At 41.0% G+C, this 17,475-nt stretch overlaps 1 protein-coding gene across 1 annotated transcript in view; it reads left to right on the top strand.

Annotated features, from left to right (window-relative positions):
• DNAH3 (dynein axonemal heavy chain 3) overlaps window positions 1–17,475 on the top strand; it is a 247,772-nt gene continuing 230,297 nt past the window's right edge. The window contains exons 1-7 of the mRNA XM_086375467.1: window positions 1–45; window positions 5,234–5,338; window positions 5,852–6,074; window positions 10,718–10,790; window positions 11,060–11,225; window positions 13,558–13,747; window positions 14,556–14,751. Coding sequence (XP_086231593.1) covers window positions 7–45; window positions 5,234–5,338; window positions 5,852–6,074; window positions 10,718–10,790; window positions 11,060–11,225; window positions 13,558–13,747; window positions 14,556–14,751 — 992 coding nt within the window. The 5' untranslated portion in view covers window positions 1–6. The remainder of the gene's footprint in view (window positions 46–5,233; window positions 5,339–5,851; window positions 6,075–10,717; window positions 10,791–11,059; window positions 11,226–13,557; window positions 13,748–14,555; window positions 14,752–17,475) is intronic.

Raw genomic sequence — 17,475 nt, forward strand, 5'->3', positions numbered from 1 at the left:
ATTACAATGGACAACATGAATGACACGGATTGCTCATCTCAGAAGGTAGGCGTGAATTTTAAAATGTGTTTCTTTTTTTCGTTCAGTTCAGTTCAGTCGTTCAGTTGTATCCGACTCTGCAACTCCATGGACTGCAGCACGGCAGGCTTCCCTGTCCATCACCAACTCCTGGAGTTGACTCATACTCGTGTCTATCATGTCGGTGATGCCATCTAACCACTTCATCCTCTGTTGTCCCCTTCTTCTCCCACCTTCAATCTTTCCTAGCATCAGGGTCTTTTCAAATGAGTCAGTTTTTTGCATCAAGTGGCCAAAGTATTGGAGTTTCAGCCTCAACATCAGTCCTTCCAATAAATATTCAGGACTGATTTCCTTGAGGATGGACTGGTTGGATCTCCTTGCAGTCCAAGGGACTCTCAAGAGTCTTCTGCCACACCACAGTTCAAAAGCATCAATTCTTCAGCACTCAGCTTTCTTTATGCCTGTAGTATTTTCAGCACGTAGGGAATTTGAAAGTTGGTAGAAAGGAGGCATTTCAATCACAAACCAATAGCCGTGTTAGATCTCCTTGACCAAGCATGTGCCTGCCTGCATGCTCCATCCCTTCAGTCATGTCTGACTCTTTTCAGCCCTATGGACTATCCCCACCAGGCTCCTCTGTCCGTGGGATTCTCTAAGTGAATATACTGGAATGGGTTGCCTTGCCCTCCTCTGGGGATATTCCCAACCCAGGGATGGACTCATGTCTCCTGCATCTCCTGCATTGCAGGCAGATTCTTTACCCACTGAGCTGCCTGGGAAGCCCCTGAGCAAGCATGTATTTTAATTTTTTGTTGTTATGTCCTTGAATTATGCTTTGTGATGCATTAGGCTTTTGGACATCTTCAGGTTTTGTTGAGAAAATTTCAGGAAGAGACACCTTTCTTTCCCTTCCTTTCCAAGGCCGTTAGACCATATATTCCATCCAACAGCTCCCAACACTGGATGTACGTAAGAATATACTGGGGAGTCTCTTGAAAATATGGAGATTTGCCCTCATTCCCAAAGATTCTGATTCAGAAGGTCCGAAGTAGAGCCCTGCAATCTGTATTTTCAACTAAGATTCTAGTGATTCTGCTGTCCCACGTCCTCAAGTCAGCATTTGGGAACTGTTTCCATGAAAGACTTGCAAACATCATGTACAGTTAGAAACAAGGCACCTGAAAGGAACAGTTCTACCCAATCTAAGTGCCAGAATCCTGGTGGAAAAGCTAAGCTCCATTAAGTTGCCATATATTGAGGTGTCCAGAGGAGCATTTTAAATCAAAATTTTGTAAAATTAAAGTTGATTTGTTGAGGGGGGGAAAAAGTGAATTTGTTGACAATTACTGAGCCTACCCCTGAAGTGAAAACACTCTGCTATTTACCAGAGAGAACACTTAAGCATTAATATTTTTAACAAACTGTTCTGGGTAGCCAGGTAGGTCTTGCAGATCTCCAGCTCTTCCACCTTGAAGGGGCCACAGAGAGTTCTTAACCAAGTATGTTTAAGAAAATTCTATGAATTGACTTCCAGATCTGCTGATCTTGTGTGTGCCCCATATACATCAGCCTGTTCCATGAACTGAGCTGTTTTCTGCTATCATGGTTTTTACACTTCTATATGTATCAGTCTTAATCTGTGCCTGTGAACCAGCTCAAAGTTTAATTTGTTTTTCAGAGGTTCTGCTTCTCTCCATTATGTTCTGCAAAATGCTCAGTGTTAGTTTGCTTTCTTGCAAAATGCTGTTTTGCTTCCGCTCCAGTATTCTTGTCTGGAGAATCCCATGGACAGTGGAGCCTGGTGGGCTACAGTTCATGGGGTCGAAAAGAGTTGGGCATGACTGAAAGCGACTTGGCACTAGCACTTTCTTTATTCTCCCAAGAATGGCTTTTCTCCTTCTATGATGACTCAGCTGCCTCTGTATGTATCTCTTGGCTGACCAACTCTCAATACAGAGAGACATAAATATGTCTGACTCAAATCCAAAAAGGAATCTATGGGCTTAAGTAACTGAGAAGTCCAAGTTGGTTCCTGGGGTCCAGATGATGTCACTGAGAGTCTTTCTCATTCTGTTGCTCTGCTTTATGATGGTTTTAGCCTAAGGAAGGCTTTTATTTTTTTCACATAAAGCAAAGATGGCTGTTTAGACTACCTCTTTCCCAGTGGCTCTAGCAAAAGTGTCAGGAACAACTATGATCAGCCCACCTTGGGTGACCTGTCTATCCCTGAACCAATCATAGTGTCTGGAGGACAGAGTATTCTGATTGGCCAGACCTGTATCACATGCTCTGGCCTGGACACAGGTGCTGGACACTGTACAACATGGACTGAAATTGGAGTAGAGCCAGTTATGTCCACTAGAGCTATATTCTGCCTGCTTTGCTAGTAACTTTCCAAAATGTCTGAGGGCTGAAATCAGGTTTATCCTAACCATAAACAGAAACATAAATGCCAAAACACCTCCTGAATAATGTTAATATTCTCCTCAACTGCAAAAGGTCAGGGTTTTTTGGTTCAACTACTTGTTCCCTCTCTTGTAACTTAAGATGTCCAAAATCTGTTTTTGTTTATTGTTTTTTTATGAAGACTTTTATTTGAAACAGATTTAAAAGCTAGGCCAAGGGAAATATTACCACAGACCATAAAATGCAGGCAGCCCTAACTTATCAATCAGTATATGTTGTACATCTGAACTCCTGAAGGAAATCATGATGATTTCATTTCCCAGAAAACACTATTGCCGAAATCTACCTTGGATGACCAGATTCCTCTCAGGTTGATGCTGAATTTTTTCATTTTGTTCACCTCTTAAGTGCAGATCTTGATACTAACTTCAGTAGTGAAAGAGCAGGCTCTTGGATGTGGTTGGTTGACTCTTATATCCTTGAAACTGAGGTCAAGAGCAGAGAGACAGACACAGTGATTTAAATCAACAAAGCAAGTTCTCTAAGCAGAACAATAAGGTCATCTTGTGAGCCTGAGCAGCCTGATTCTGTTAGTGGGTCTGATGTACCACAATTTTTGAAACCACTGAATTAGGCCATTAGATCAGTGAACCTATTATATTTTTTAAATTCCCAGGCTCAGTATGCATTTTTTTAAGAGTTTGCAAGTTTTTATTTAATTTTAAAATCAACACATTCTCAAAACAATTGCCATTTCCCATGTGTTGGGATGCAGAATAGTGTGTATTTAAAAGCACCTCTTCATGGCTAGTATGTCTTGCCTTACCTTATAGTCCCATCACTCCATGGCAAACAGAAGAGGAAAAAGTGAAAGCGGTGACAGATTTTTTTCCTTCCTGGGCTCCAGAATCACTGTCGATGATCTCTGCAGCCATGAAATTAGAAGATGCTTGCTTCTTGGAAGGAAAGCTTTGACAAACCTAGACAGCATATTAAAAAGCAAAGACATCACTTTGCTGACATAGGTCCATGTAGTCAAAGCTCTGGTCTTTCTAGTAGTCACGGAATGATGTGAGAATTGGACCGTAAAGAAGGCTGAGCACAGAAGAATTGATGCTTTCGAATTGTGGTGCTGGAGAAGACTCTTGAGAGTCCCTTGGACAGCAAGGACATCAAGCCAGTCAATCCTAAAGGAAATCAACCCTGAATAGTCATTGGAAGGACTGATGCTGAAGCTGAAGCACCAATACTTTGGCCACCTGATGCGAAGAGCAGACTCACTGGAAAAGTCCTTGATGCTGGAAAGATTGAGGCAAAAGGAGAAGAGAATGGCAGAGGATGAGATGGTTGGATAACATCACTGATTCACATGAACTTGGGTGAACTCCAGGGAATGTTGAGGGACAGGGAGACTTGGTGTGCTATGGTCCGTGGGGTTGCAGAGTCAGATGTGACTTAGTGACTGAACAACAGCAACAATAACAAAATGTCCTACCTATCCCCTATGAACCTTAGAATATTTGAAATAATGGCAGATGTTATTATTGTTAATGTTATTATTTTATGAGGTTGAGTCATCAGTGAGGAATTGGATGGGGCATGGGGATGACTAACATCTGACTCATTTACCCCCTACATGTCTACCTTCTGCCAGTTACCCTGCATGACTTAATTTGCTGACCCAAATAAATCAAATCTATCTAATAACGTCTCATCTTACACAAGAGTTCAGTCCACATTCATTGCCTAAGGTGAAAAACCACAGAGCCAAAATTGCACTGGCAGATCTCTTTTTTTTGCTACTGCTAAGTCACTTCAGTCATGTCTGACTCTGTGTGACCCCATAGACGGCAGCCCACCAGGCTTCCCCATCCCTGGGATTCTCCAGGCAAGAACACTGGAGTGGGCTGCCATTTCCTTCTCCAGTGCATAAAAGTGAAAAGTGAAAGTGAAGTCACTCAGTTGTGTCTGACCCTCAGCGACCCCATGGACTGCAGCCTTCTAGGCTCCTCCATCTGTGGGATTTTCTAGGCAAGAGTACTGGAGTGGGGTTCCATTGCCTCCTCCAGGCATCTCTTTAAACTACCTTTAAAGTACTGTATAGCAGCATCTCTCAGTAAATCCAGCCCAGAGGTTTCCCTCCATCACAGCCCCAGATGAAGTTGTTGTCTTACTTCTAGGGCTTGGGTGTAGGAAAGAAACACAGGGCACCTCTCAACCCTGAAATCAGCTCTGAGGTGAAGAAGCACTGATGCCGGGAGCCAGCGTGAGGAACTCCGCCCGTGGCACTCGGAACTGCACGTGGCCATGGGAGCCACAGGTTCACCTCTGTCTGAGGCTCACTCCCAAGAACACACTCCCTGAATTGAATGGTGGACTCAATCACCCACACTCTAAATATATTCTTTCTTTTTCACAGGAAGCACAGAGTTATTTATATCACTGTATAAGCAAATTTCTGTTTGGAATTTTGCCAATGTGAAATGCAAGAGTCAATTTTTTTTTTTAAGTCAACCCCTTTAATTACAACCCAGGGTAGGGAAGTTGGGAGTGCCCTCAGATTTGGGTTCTTCCCAGGGGAAAAATACATTAATTTGCTCATAGAAGGGTAGCCATGAGGAGATGCTAGAGAAGAGACATTAACTCTTAAGAATTGAAACCAATGGATAGTGGTAAGAAGGGTGCTTTATGGGAGAACTTTGTGCCTAAATCCTTTTCTGAGGAACTTTTTACTCATTATGCACCTCAGAGGCTTGGAAATTTTTCCTAATTTCCTGAAGAGTGGCTTTGTATTTGTTTCCCACAGATCCCCAAAAGTGACTCCATATATCACATGAGCCACTCGCAGATGCGGCCAGAGTTGCCCCCTCTGCCTGCTTCTGCTAATGAAGAACCATCTGAACTCTATAAGGTACGTTCACCTGGCTGCTACTCTTCTGCTGGTAACAGTTGGGGGTCAAACAGACTTGACAGGTAGGATTAGAGGCCTCAGTCATTTCTGCCACTGGAAGAGGCTATAGCACAATGGGAAAAAGAGCTATGTAGTGGCACAAATCTGGCCTTCTCAGTTACCTGCGGCATTATTTAAATTCTCTGAACTTCTGCATATTCAACTATAAAATGAGAACAATTATTTCTACCTAATAGCCATGTACATAACAATAAAGACAATAAATGTAAATAACCTGATCACAAATTTACTGCATGTTGAAAATAAGCTGTTATCCTTGCCATCAGAAAGCATGCTCACGGTGGTCAGAGAGGTAAAATTGGTGTCCGTTCGAAAGTATTTGCACTCAGTGTGCAGAATGTTAGGCATGTGGGATGGCATGAGTCTCAATGTGAGTGGAGTCTGGCTTAGAGGAGCCCAGGCTCCCTGCATGATGTCCCTCACATGACTCATTCTGCATTTCTCCCCTTGTAGACAGTCATGTCACACAGTTTTTATCCCCCCTTGATGCAACGCACATCATGGACCCTGGCTGCACCCTTCAAAGAGCAGCACCACCACAGTGGACCCAGTGATTCCATTGCCAACAACTACTCCTTGACAGCTCGGGACCTGAAGCTGAAGGACCTGATGAAAGTCTACCAGCCCGTCACCATCAATGTCCCCAGGGAAAAGATCGTTCAGGGGCTGCCATCAGGTATTTCCTGCAGGGTGTCATACCCACTTAGAATGGGGCTTTGGGAGATTTCTAATCCTGGGTTCTAGTCCTGGCTCCACCTTTACTATAGATAACTTTGGGTAACCTCATGACACCTCAGTTTCCTCATCTATGAAATGGGAATGATTGTAAAGGCTAGCATTATGTTTAACATACACCAAGCTGCTTGTTGACTGCTCAGTTCAGTTCAGTTCAGTTGCTCAGTCATGTCTGACTCTTTGCAACCCCATGGACAGCAGAATACCAGGCCTCCCTGTCCATCACCAACTCCTGGAGCTTGCTCAAACTCATGTGCATTGAGTCGATGATGCCATCTAACCTCCAACCGTCTCATCCTCTGTTGTCCCCTTCTTCTCCTGCCTTCAATCTTTCCCAGTATCAGGGGCTTTTCAATTGAGTCAGTTCTTTGCATCAGGTGGCCAAAGTATTGGAGTTTCCTCTTCAGCATCAGTCCTTCCAATGAATATTCAGGACTGATCTCCTTTAGGATTGACTGGCTTGATCTCCTTGCAGTCCAAGGGACTCTCAAGAGTCTTCTCCAGAACCACAGTTCAAAAGCATCAACTCTTTAGCGCTCAGCTTTCTTTATAGTCCAACTCTCACATCCATAAATGACTACTGGGAAAGCCATAGCTTTGACTAGACAGACCTTTGTTGGCAAATTAATGTCTCTGCTTTTTAATAATGCTGTCCAGGTTGCTCATAGCTTTTCTTCCAAGGAGCCAAGTGTCTTTTAATTTCATGGCTGCAGTCACCATCTGCAGTGATTTTGGAGCCCAACAAAATAAAATCTGTCACTGTTTCCATTGTTTCCCCATCTATTTACCATGAAGTGTTGAGACTGGATGCCATGATGTTAGTCTTCTGAATGTTGGGTTTTAAGCCAACTTTTTTATTCTCCTCTTTTACTTTCATCAAGAGGCTCTTTAGTTCTTCTTCACTTTCTGCCATAAGAGTGGTGTCATCTGCATAACTGAGGTTATTGATATCTTTCCTGGCAATCTTGATTCCAGCTTGTGCTTCATCCAGTCCAACATTTTGCATGATGTACTCTGCATATAAGTTAAATAAGCAGGGTGACAATATACAACCTTGATGTACTCCTTTCCCGATTTGGAACCAGTGTGTTTTTCCATGTCCAGTTCTAACTGTTGCTTCTTGACCTACATACAGGTTTCTCAGGAGGCAGGTCAGGTGGTCTGGTATTCCCATCTCTTTAAGAATTTTCCACAGTTTGTTGTGATGCATACAGTCAAAGGCTTTGGCATAGTCAGTAAAGCAGAAGTAGATGTTTTTCTGGAACTCTCTTGCTTTTTCAATGATTAAATGGATGTTGGCAATTTGATCTCTGGTTCCTCTGACTTTTCTAAATCCAGCTTGTTGATTGCTGCCTAACAAATTATTACCAAACTCAATAGTTTAAAATAAGTTCCATTTGTTATCTTACAGTTTCTGTCAAGAATCTGGGCATGGCTTAACTGGCTCAGAGTCTCTCACAAGTGTGCAATCAAGGTATCCAAGGGCACAGTCATCTAAAGGCAACCAAGGAAGGATCCTCTTCCAAGCTTACTCACCTCCCCTACTTCCTGTTGGCCATAGACATCGGTTTCTTAGTGAATGGGCCTATCCACAGGCCCATTCAACTCACAACATGACTCCTAGTTTCCCTTGGAGGAAGTAGATAGAGAACCAGTAAGATAGAAACCACCATCTTTGGGGAGCCTAATTTTGAATGTGACATTCTATGGTTTTTGCCATTTTCTCTGTGTTAGAATCGAGTTGCTAAGTCCTGCCCACACTCAAGAGGACTATACAAGGGCATGATTCCAGAAAGTGGGGATCCTTGGTGGCCATCTTGGTGGCCAAAAGTACCATAGTACTTTTTGTGTATTAATTTGTCTAGTCCCACTGGGTACACATATGTCTGCTTAAGGATATCCATTGGTAGTTTTTGTTAGAGATATGTTGGAGATAATGCAATCTGCCTGCTGTCTCAAACTCATTTTCATGTTTTTCTTTATTCTTTCTGTGCTGTGTCTGGGTGAATTCGTCAACTGTATCTTCCAACTCACTAATTTGCTCTTCAACTCTGTTCAGTCTTGAGTTTATCCAGTATAACAAATGTTTTTTTTTATTTTAATAACACTGTCTTTCATTTTCAGATTCCTTAATTGGTTTTACTTATGAGTGCCACCATCCTGGCCAGTTTCTTATTCTATTCTCATGGACATAACATTTTCAGTATCACTTGGAGGATCTTAAACATTTTTTTTGGAGCGATATTAGTGTTGCTATATTATTTCCATTTTGTAAATATTTGCCTCAGTTGTTGAGTTTATTTGCTATCTTTCTTAAATTGGTTTTTCTCATGTGTTATGGGATTTTAGTTTGCAGGCTTATGTTGAGAGCTTTTCCCCTTCTTGCTACATGAATTTCCCATTTGTTGTTTAATTCACACACAATAAAATGCACAGATCTTAGTGTTCAGTTCAGTGAGTTTTGTCAATTGTTTATACCATATTTGTATATAGGCACCACCCAAATAAGATGTAGGGCATTTCCATTACTAGAGGAAGTTCTCTTGTGCTCCTTTCCCATCATTTCCTTCCGTTCGCTAGTACCATCCTGCCCCCTTTCTGATTTCTGTCACCGTAAGTTAGTTTTGATTGTTCACACATATAAATGTACTCAAACAGTATACTCTTTTGACATACCTTTTAAAATCTTGCCTTTCTTCCTTATGCCTTCATCTGACATCTTAGGACCCCAAATTAGTACCAGATCTTATTACTGATGGCTTAGAACTTCCATCCTAAGGTGCTGTTTTAGGGATGTTGTAGATCTGGTCCGTGAGGTTATGTTAGGCTTGGCCTAGTTTCTACCAGCCTTTCTTTGCTATCTGTGGCCACTGTGTGAACTGAGAATGCAGGTGCTTTATCTGCATCACAGTGTTGCTGGTTTTTCAGCCTGTCATCATGGGTAGGGCAGCTGTGGTTTTATACTGTGAACCTAGCTTCAGTCCCCACAATCATGGTGTGTTTTGGATTTCATTATTCCCCCAGGTATCAATCACCTAATTATTTCTGCCTGCTTTTGGTGCCAGAAGCCAAGTTTAAGATTTTTACTTCACACTGTGTTTAAGTTCACACCAAAGAGCTTCTTTTTGAACAATGCATTGTCTTTTTAATTTTAAAGAATTTTTTCTGTTATTGTTATATTTGCAGTTGTTGCTGTTCAGTTGCTAAGTCATGTTCTTCTCTTTGCGACCCTGAACTGTAGCATACCAGGCTTCCCTTCACTGTCTCCTAGAGTTTACTCAAAATCATGTCTGTCGAGTCAATGATGCCTTTCAACTATTGCATCCTCTGCTGCCCCTTCTCCTTTTGCCTTCAATCTTTCCCAGCATCAGGGTATTTTCCAGTGAGTTCTTCACATCAGGTGGCCAGAGTATTGGAGCTTAGCTTCAGCATCAGTCCTTCCAGTTTATATTCAGGGTTGATTTCCTTTAGGATTGATATTTGGAGTAGATTGAGGAAATCAAAGTATGAACTCAGACTATATCTTGATTAAGAGTCTTCAATCCTCTGATTCTTTCAAAATATCAATTTCTTATTAGTATGTATTCAACATGTCTAAAATGACATGTTAATTTCTTAGACTAGACTCTTAAGCAAGTATCCAGTTAAGGTTCAGTAGTGGAGTGATATATATATATATATATATATATATGTATGCTTTATATATATATATATATATATATATATACATATACATTTTATATGTATATACATTTTATTTTCTAAATATTTATTTATTCATTTTTGGCTGTGTCAGGTCTTAGCTGTGGCATCAGGGATCTTTTATCGTTGTGCACAGGCTCTTTGTTGCTGGGTGTGGGCTTCTCTCTAGTTGTGGCATGTAGGCCCTAGAGTGTGCAGGATCAGTAGTTACAGCACATGGGCTTAGTTGTCCCACAGCATGTGGGATCTTAGTTCCCCAAGCAAGGATTGAACCCGAATTCCTTACATTGGAAGTCAGATTCTCAACCACTAGGCCACCAGGGAAGTCCTGGTAGTAGAGTTTTATATTGTATTTATTAAATTTATTTATCACAAATGATATTTATTGCAATGCCTTTATTTGTTGCAAATTACATCATTTTTTCTTTTTGCAATAAATATATTTATTGAAAATGATACTGGTTTTTCTATTTGTATACTCATATAATATTTCCTTTAAAATAAATAGCTTAAGTTTAAAAGTCTGAATCTATTTAAAGAAAAATATTTAGCAATAATACACCTAATGTTTAGAAAATAGAGCACATAGGATTAGGGGGTGAATTGAGGATTTATTGATATTTGTCCAGTGTATGAGAGAACAGAAGGTATGCTCATGCCCATTTCACAGTTGAGGAAGCTGAGGCTTGGAGTGATGGTCGCTTTTTCAGGGTCACACAGGTAATTAGTGGTCCAAGGTCTGCATCACCTGCTTCATCCCACCACACCAAGTCCACCCCTCTTAGTGTTCTCCTGGACTGCCCTAAGGCTTGCATCCCCGTGGGCAGAACGTGGCCCAAGGTCACTGCACATCACTGATACCTTTCTTCTCCACTGTTCTAGCAAATAAAAGCTCATCAGAGCCTAACAAGAAGAAAATGAAGTTCTCCCCCAAAGACAAAGAGGATCTCACTGGGTAAGGTGTTTCTATGGGCACAAGGGATTGCAGGACACTAGAATGAACTGAAGAAGGTTATGGTCTCATGAAAGCCACACTCTGCTTCTTGACTTTAAAGCATTCCTGGATACCTAGATACTTATGTTTTTTCCCACCAATACTCTTAATCCAATTTATTAAGGCTCTAAATAAAAATAAATTAGCTAACTAAGCAAAACCAGTGCTTACAAACGTATGAAGTATGAAGTGTTCATGGAACCAGGCACTAAGCTGTGTCTACTTTTCAGGATGAAGTCAGCCTCAACCTCCTTACCTATGAAGAAGGAGGTTGTGACATCTTTGACTTTCCCAGGAAGCAGACCAATGAGTCCAGAAGAACAGATTGATGTGATGTTACAGCAGGAGAGGGAAATAGAAAGTAAAGAAACCAAACCATCTGAATCAGACTTGGAGGTACATTCTTATTTCCTCCTTTCTCTCAATTTGCTAGGTATTACTCTTGACATCTCAGTGATTCTAAACTGGAGAAAAGCAGTAGTCACCTGAGGAATGTTTTAAAAATACTGAAGTCCAAAGATAGGCAGGTTGATTTCCCTTCTTCTTTCTCAACATTGCTATGGCTATTCAAGGTGAAGTAAGTTAGAAAGGGAAACACCAATACAGTATATTAACACATATATATGGAATTTAGATAGATGATAATCATGACCCTATAGGCAAAAACAGCAAAAAAAAACACAGATGTATAGAAGAGACTTTTGGACTATGTGGGAGAAGGCAAAGGTGGGACGATATGAGAGAATAGCACTGAAGCATGTATATTACCATATGTAAAATAGATGACCAGTGCAAGTTCAATGCATGAAGCAGGGCACTCCTGAAGCTGGTGCTCTAGGACAACCCAGAGGGATGGGGTGAGGAGGGCTTAGGGGAGGGGGTTTCAGGATGAGGGGACACAGGTATACCTGTGGCTGGTTCATGTCAATGCATGGCAAAAACCACCACAATATTGGAAAGTAATTAGCCTCCAATTAAATTATTTTTTTAAATAAATAAATAAAGATACTGAAGTCCAGACCCCATGCAGACTACTGAATGAAGGCGTGCATGCGCAAGTCTTCTGCTTTAGTAAGTCTTAGAAACCGATGCCTTCAGGTCCTCTTAGAACATAGGTTGCAAAATGGCTGCATAGAACATAGGCTGGGGTTGCCAGATTTTGAAAAACAAAACAAAAAACATGGCCCCCAGTTTGAATTTCAGATAAACGATGAATAATTTTTAGTATATTCCAGTGCGTCCTGTATTTTATCCAGCAGCCCGACCATAAGTTAAATATGGCCTACAGATGTGTTTGGGAAATGAAAGAAATCTCACATAAGCTTAGATTTCTAACCTCTCTTGAAAAAATTAATATATTTGAAACTGAACAATAGCTACCTCCTTTAGATGAGAAATACCTTCTCTGGTTTGTCAGTCTCCACAATTCCTTATTATTTTATTATGTCCAGCCAACTTTCAGTTATTAACATTACCAGCTTGGTCCCAGTTAGACTTTTGAGCCTCTAACCCCTAACTTGAAAGAACTGCAAAGCTTTAGAGCAAAGAGCTTTTGCATTTATAGTGTAAAATGATTAACAATAAAAACTAATAGAGACTGAGAATGTGCTATTAGCAAAATTCCATACTAAACTCTAGTATGGTAAAAACCATACTCTAGATGCTTGACCCCATTCAGGACCTGGGGACTATGATTATTCCTGTTGTCCAGTTGTAGAAATTGGGGTGGGGACTGTTTAATCAACTTGCTCCAAGTTATACAGTCAGTAAGAGGCAAAACTAGAATTCAGACCAGTCTGGCTGATACTAACATTCTGTGCTCTTAAGAGCACAGAACAACAACAACATTTCTCAAACTTGCCTGAAAATAAGAAATTGCCTGGGGTTCTTGTTAACATATCCTAAATGCCCTAGGAGGGAGGGCCTGTGAATCTGCATTTTAAGAGGAGCCTCTCTCCTCGCCCCAGGCAGTTCTTATAATGAGAGAACTTTGGAAGTTTGTCCTTTATTAAGGTTGGAGAGATGCAAGTTCAGCCTTTTCTGACCACAGACAATTGGCACAAAAGGTCAAAGCCCATTTCAAACCCTTTCCTATACTTTGTGCTTCTCTTTTATCTGAAATTATTCATTTCTAGAGCCATTCAGCCATCTAGCAGCTTAGAGGCAAGCCCTAAATAAACCAAACTTCCTAATGTCACCAGGTCACATTGGGCCTGTTTGTTCAATTCGTGTGTTTGTGTTGCTTTTTTAAACTCAAAAGTCCCATGGTTGAATTAGAATAATTATAAGTCTCACTCAGACTTGGGGGTTTTCCTGAAAGCCATAGGATCAAGTACTTTCTTTGTATAGTGTCATTGTTATGAAGGAGGGTAAATTGAGTCCATTTGAGGAGCTTGTCATTCCTTTTCTTAAAGCTCACCAGATATGTCATCTCCATCCCCGGGGCTTAGTCGGCTTTCCACTGCTCCTGTTTGCATGGCATTTGAGAAATCCTTCCTTATACAGCACTGAGATCTCCCTGGCTTTGGCTGACTCCTCCAGAGCCATGGGGAATACTCACCTAACAGTTTATTACAGTGAGTGTGATGTCATGGACCAAGAAGTGAGTGAAGGATGGAGATCAGTGCTGTGTGAACAGGGTACTTTGGCAGCTGATGGGTGTGGGCAAGTGGGCACAGGTAGCCAATTGATTATGATCATTTTGTTGCTGGTGGTTTGTTTATGGAAGAGATACTACTACTATTTGACCAGTGGAATCCGAAAAGACATGATTGCCCCTGAGGAGGACAAAGTGATGGTTCGGATTTCAAAGCTGATTTCAAACACACTGCTGACAAGTCCCTTCCTGGAACCCCTGATGGCTGCCCTTGTGGAGGAGAAGGAAACTGACTATTACAGCAGCCTCATGAAAAGCATTGGTAAGGCTGTGCATAAATGGGGCAGGGTTCCTATGTGGAGGGCACCTTCTTTCCTTTCACTGTCCGTTCTTCTCCCTGTTTTCTCAGAAAAATGCCAAAAACATTGTGTAACTTTTCATTCAGTTGCTCCCCCACACTGCCACCATCACTCATGTCCATACTAGTACTTATCACACTTCAGTGTGCATCTGTGCAACCTAAGGATCTTATTAAAGTGCAGATTCTGATTCAGTAGAGTTTGGGAGGGGCCCATGATTCTTCACCTCCAACTAACTCCCAGGTGATGTAGGTGCTACTCCCCCTGGGCAAGAGCATAAGTAGCAGGGGCCCATAGACATTTAAAATGTAGCTCAAGACCTCTTCCCTCAAGTATTTTGATCTCTGCACCCCTCAGTGATCACTCCATCTTCTGCATTCATAGCACTTCTCGCTTGTACTTTCAACTCATACCATTTTGGAACTTCTCCTGTGCCAGTGTTTCTCTATGGCCTTTTCACTGGCCTTGTCTTTCTCATGGGTCTCGGCTCCCTTATTAGACATTCACTGATATATCATCAGTCCTCACTCCCTTTCATGTTTAGCTGCATGTCTTGTGCACACAGTGGGTCATTGGGCAATGTTTGATGATGGTGAGTAACGTGAAAAGTGAAAGTGAAAGTCTCTCAGTCACGTCTGACTCCTTGTAAATGAGGGAACATTTCCAGGTGTAAATGGACAGAAGCTTGTTGACCTTCTAAGTGTTAAAACTGAGAGCACAAAGTGCTCAAGGCCCCTGATTAATGACAAGTGTTTGCCCTCTTGGTTATAGTTGATTACATCCTCATGGACCCCATGGAGAGGAAAAGACTCTTCATTCAGAGCACCCCCCGAGCGTTTCCTCAGAGAGTGATCCGGGCCCCTGTGCCCTGGCACAGTGTCTACAGGAATGCCAAGAAGTGGAACGAGGAGCACCTGCACACAGTGAACCCCATGATGCTCAGCCTGAAGCAGCTGTGGTTTTCGGAGTGAGAACTGCCTCCTGTCCCCTTTTTCCCTTTCCTTATTATAAGCTTCCACACGTAAGAGATCATCTTATGTGGGAGTAGCCTTGCCCTTGAAGTAAAATGACGGAAATCCTAGACCCAAGTTGCATATGGTAAGGATAACTGTGCAGAGCTAGGTGGCCCTCCTCTGTGCCTCCACAGTACCCAGTGCCTGTGTGTAGGCCCTGGAACATGCTGGTTAAGAGCACTCACATGGGGCCAGCTTGCTCGGGTCCACCTCTAACTCTGCTGCTTCATAAGTAACATCCTTACCTCGAAATTTGGGATAAGACTTCCTACTTCATAGCACTGTTAGGAGGGATAAATAATTTAGAGTACTTAGAACAATGCCTGATACAAGTATCCAGTAGGTGTTAATTAGACCTCCATTATGAGGTCTATAATACTGAATTATAATTGTATCTTTACTAGTTTGACTCTCTAGCCTATGAAATGTATGGGATGGGGGCTTGAGTCTTCTTGTTTCTTTTCCTTTCCCAATTCTTTTTTTTTAAATTTGTTTAGTTGAAGTATAGTTAATTTACAATGTTATGGTAATTTTTGCTATACAGCAAAGTGATTGTATACATACATTCTTTTTCATGTTCTTTTCCATTATGGTTTATTACAGGATATTGAATATAGTTCCCTGTGCTATATAGGAGAACCTTGTTGTTTATCTATTCTAGATATACTAGTTTGTTGTTTATCTATTATATATATATATATACTATTCTGTATATACTAGTTAGTTTCCACTAACCCAGACTCCCATTCCGTTCCTCTCCTATGCTCCCTCCGCCTTGGCAATCACAAATCTGTCGTCTGTTGCTGTGAGTCTGTTGCTGTTTTATAGATAAGTTCACTTGTGTCGTATTTTAGAATCCACATACAAGTGGTATTAGGTGGTATTCATCTTTCTCTTTCTGACTTACATCATTTAGTATGATAATCTCTAGGTCCATCCATGGTGTTAAGGCATTATTTCATTCTTTTTTCTGGCTGAGTCGTATTTCATTGTGTATATGCCTGACATCTTCTTTACCATTTATCTCTCAATGGACATTTAGGTTGTCTCCATGTCTCAGCGGTTGTAAATAGTGCTGCTATGAACAAAGGGGCTCTTGCTGCTGCTTCTTAGTTCTTCAGTCGTGTCCGACTCTGTGTGACCCCATGGACTATAGCCCACTAGATTCCTCTGTCCGTGGGGATTCTCCAGGCAAGAATACTGGAGTGGGCTGCCATGCCCTTCTCCAGGGGATCTTCCAGACCCAGGAATCTAACCCAGGTCTTCCACACTACAGGCAGATTCTTTACTATTTGAGCCACCAGGGAAGACCTGGTGCATATATCTTTTCAAATTATAATTTTTGTATGAATATATGCCCAGGAGTAGGATTGGTGGATCATATAACAATCTATTTTTAGTTTTTTAAGCTACTTCTTTTATTTAACTCAGGGCCAGTGCAGAGTTGGCATACAATAGTCTCACTTATATTTATCAGTGACTAAATTGGCCAGATATTGTAGAAGTTCAGAGGAGGCAGGAGTCACTTTTTCTCTCTCATTTTTCTAAATTAAGATGTTAAAATTAAAATTCACCCTCTTGAAGTGTACAATACAGCAATTTTGAGTATACTCACACATTTGTACAACTTTCCTGAATTTATTGGGAATGTTTTCATTATCCCCTAAAGAAACTCTTGTAGTCATTAGTAGTTACCCCACTTCTCCCTTCTACTCAGCCCCTGGCAGAATATTAATCTGCTTCCTGTCTCCATGGATTTACCTATTCTCAATATTTTACATAAATGGAATCATACAATATGTGGCCTTTCATGTCTGGCTGCATTAAGTTAGAAAGATTCATGTTTTCAAGATTCATCCATATTGAAGCATTATCAGTACTTCATTTCTTTTTATGGCTGAATAATATTCCATTTTATTGTTATACCACATTTTTTAAATCTATTAACCAATTGCACTGGGATTGATTTTTTTTTATGAGCCCCTCAAGAATGAGTGTGAATCCTGGTGGGAGAATGAGGCCACCAGAGTTCACCAAAAGGTCAGGTTAATGAAATGATGTGCTACTACCATGTGGGTTTTTTATTAGAAAAATTGGAGGCAGACATGTTTGTGTAATTGTGATTGGTTAAACTTAATCAGTAGCTCAAATATTTAGTTTGAGGAGGATCTATAGCTTTGATTGTGTTTCGTCTTTGGGGAGCCTTATTACTTGGATAACTTAATTGTTTTTCACTTTCTTAGTTTTACCTGTATTTTAAAAAGTAATTGTAGGTAGAGTCAACCTTGGATAGAGCCCATCAATCATAAGAAATAAGCACATTCCTTTCTTTGAATTCAGTTTTCTAAGGCATTAAAGGTGCTAGTCAGGACATGAGAAAAAAAGTAGTTTTCTAATGAGGCAGAAGTATATAATAATAATTTATAGAAAAGTAATAATGTATAGATAGAGTAGGCTCTGAAACTAACCAGCCTAGGTTCTCATTCTTTCTCTGTCCCTGATGAACTGTGTGATTTGGGGAAGTTAATCTCTCTGGACCCTTATTTCTTCATATGCAAAATGGAATTGTTGGGTGAAGTACTTAGAACAGTGCTTGGCATACAGTAGTTGTTTAATAAGTTCTGCTTTAAGTAGAAGCATGTTTATGGCCTCAAAAAATAAATTAACCTAGAAATTAA

Source organism: Bos grunniens, chromosome 25 (genome assembly GCF_055505025.1).
Source record: "Bos grunniens cultivar Pamir isolate PY7600 chromosome 25, Bosgru_T2T1.0, whole genome shotgun sequence".
In the NCBI taxonomy this organism is placed as follows: Eukaryota; Metazoa; Chordata; class Mammalia; order Artiodactyla; family Bovidae; genus Bos; species Bos grunniens.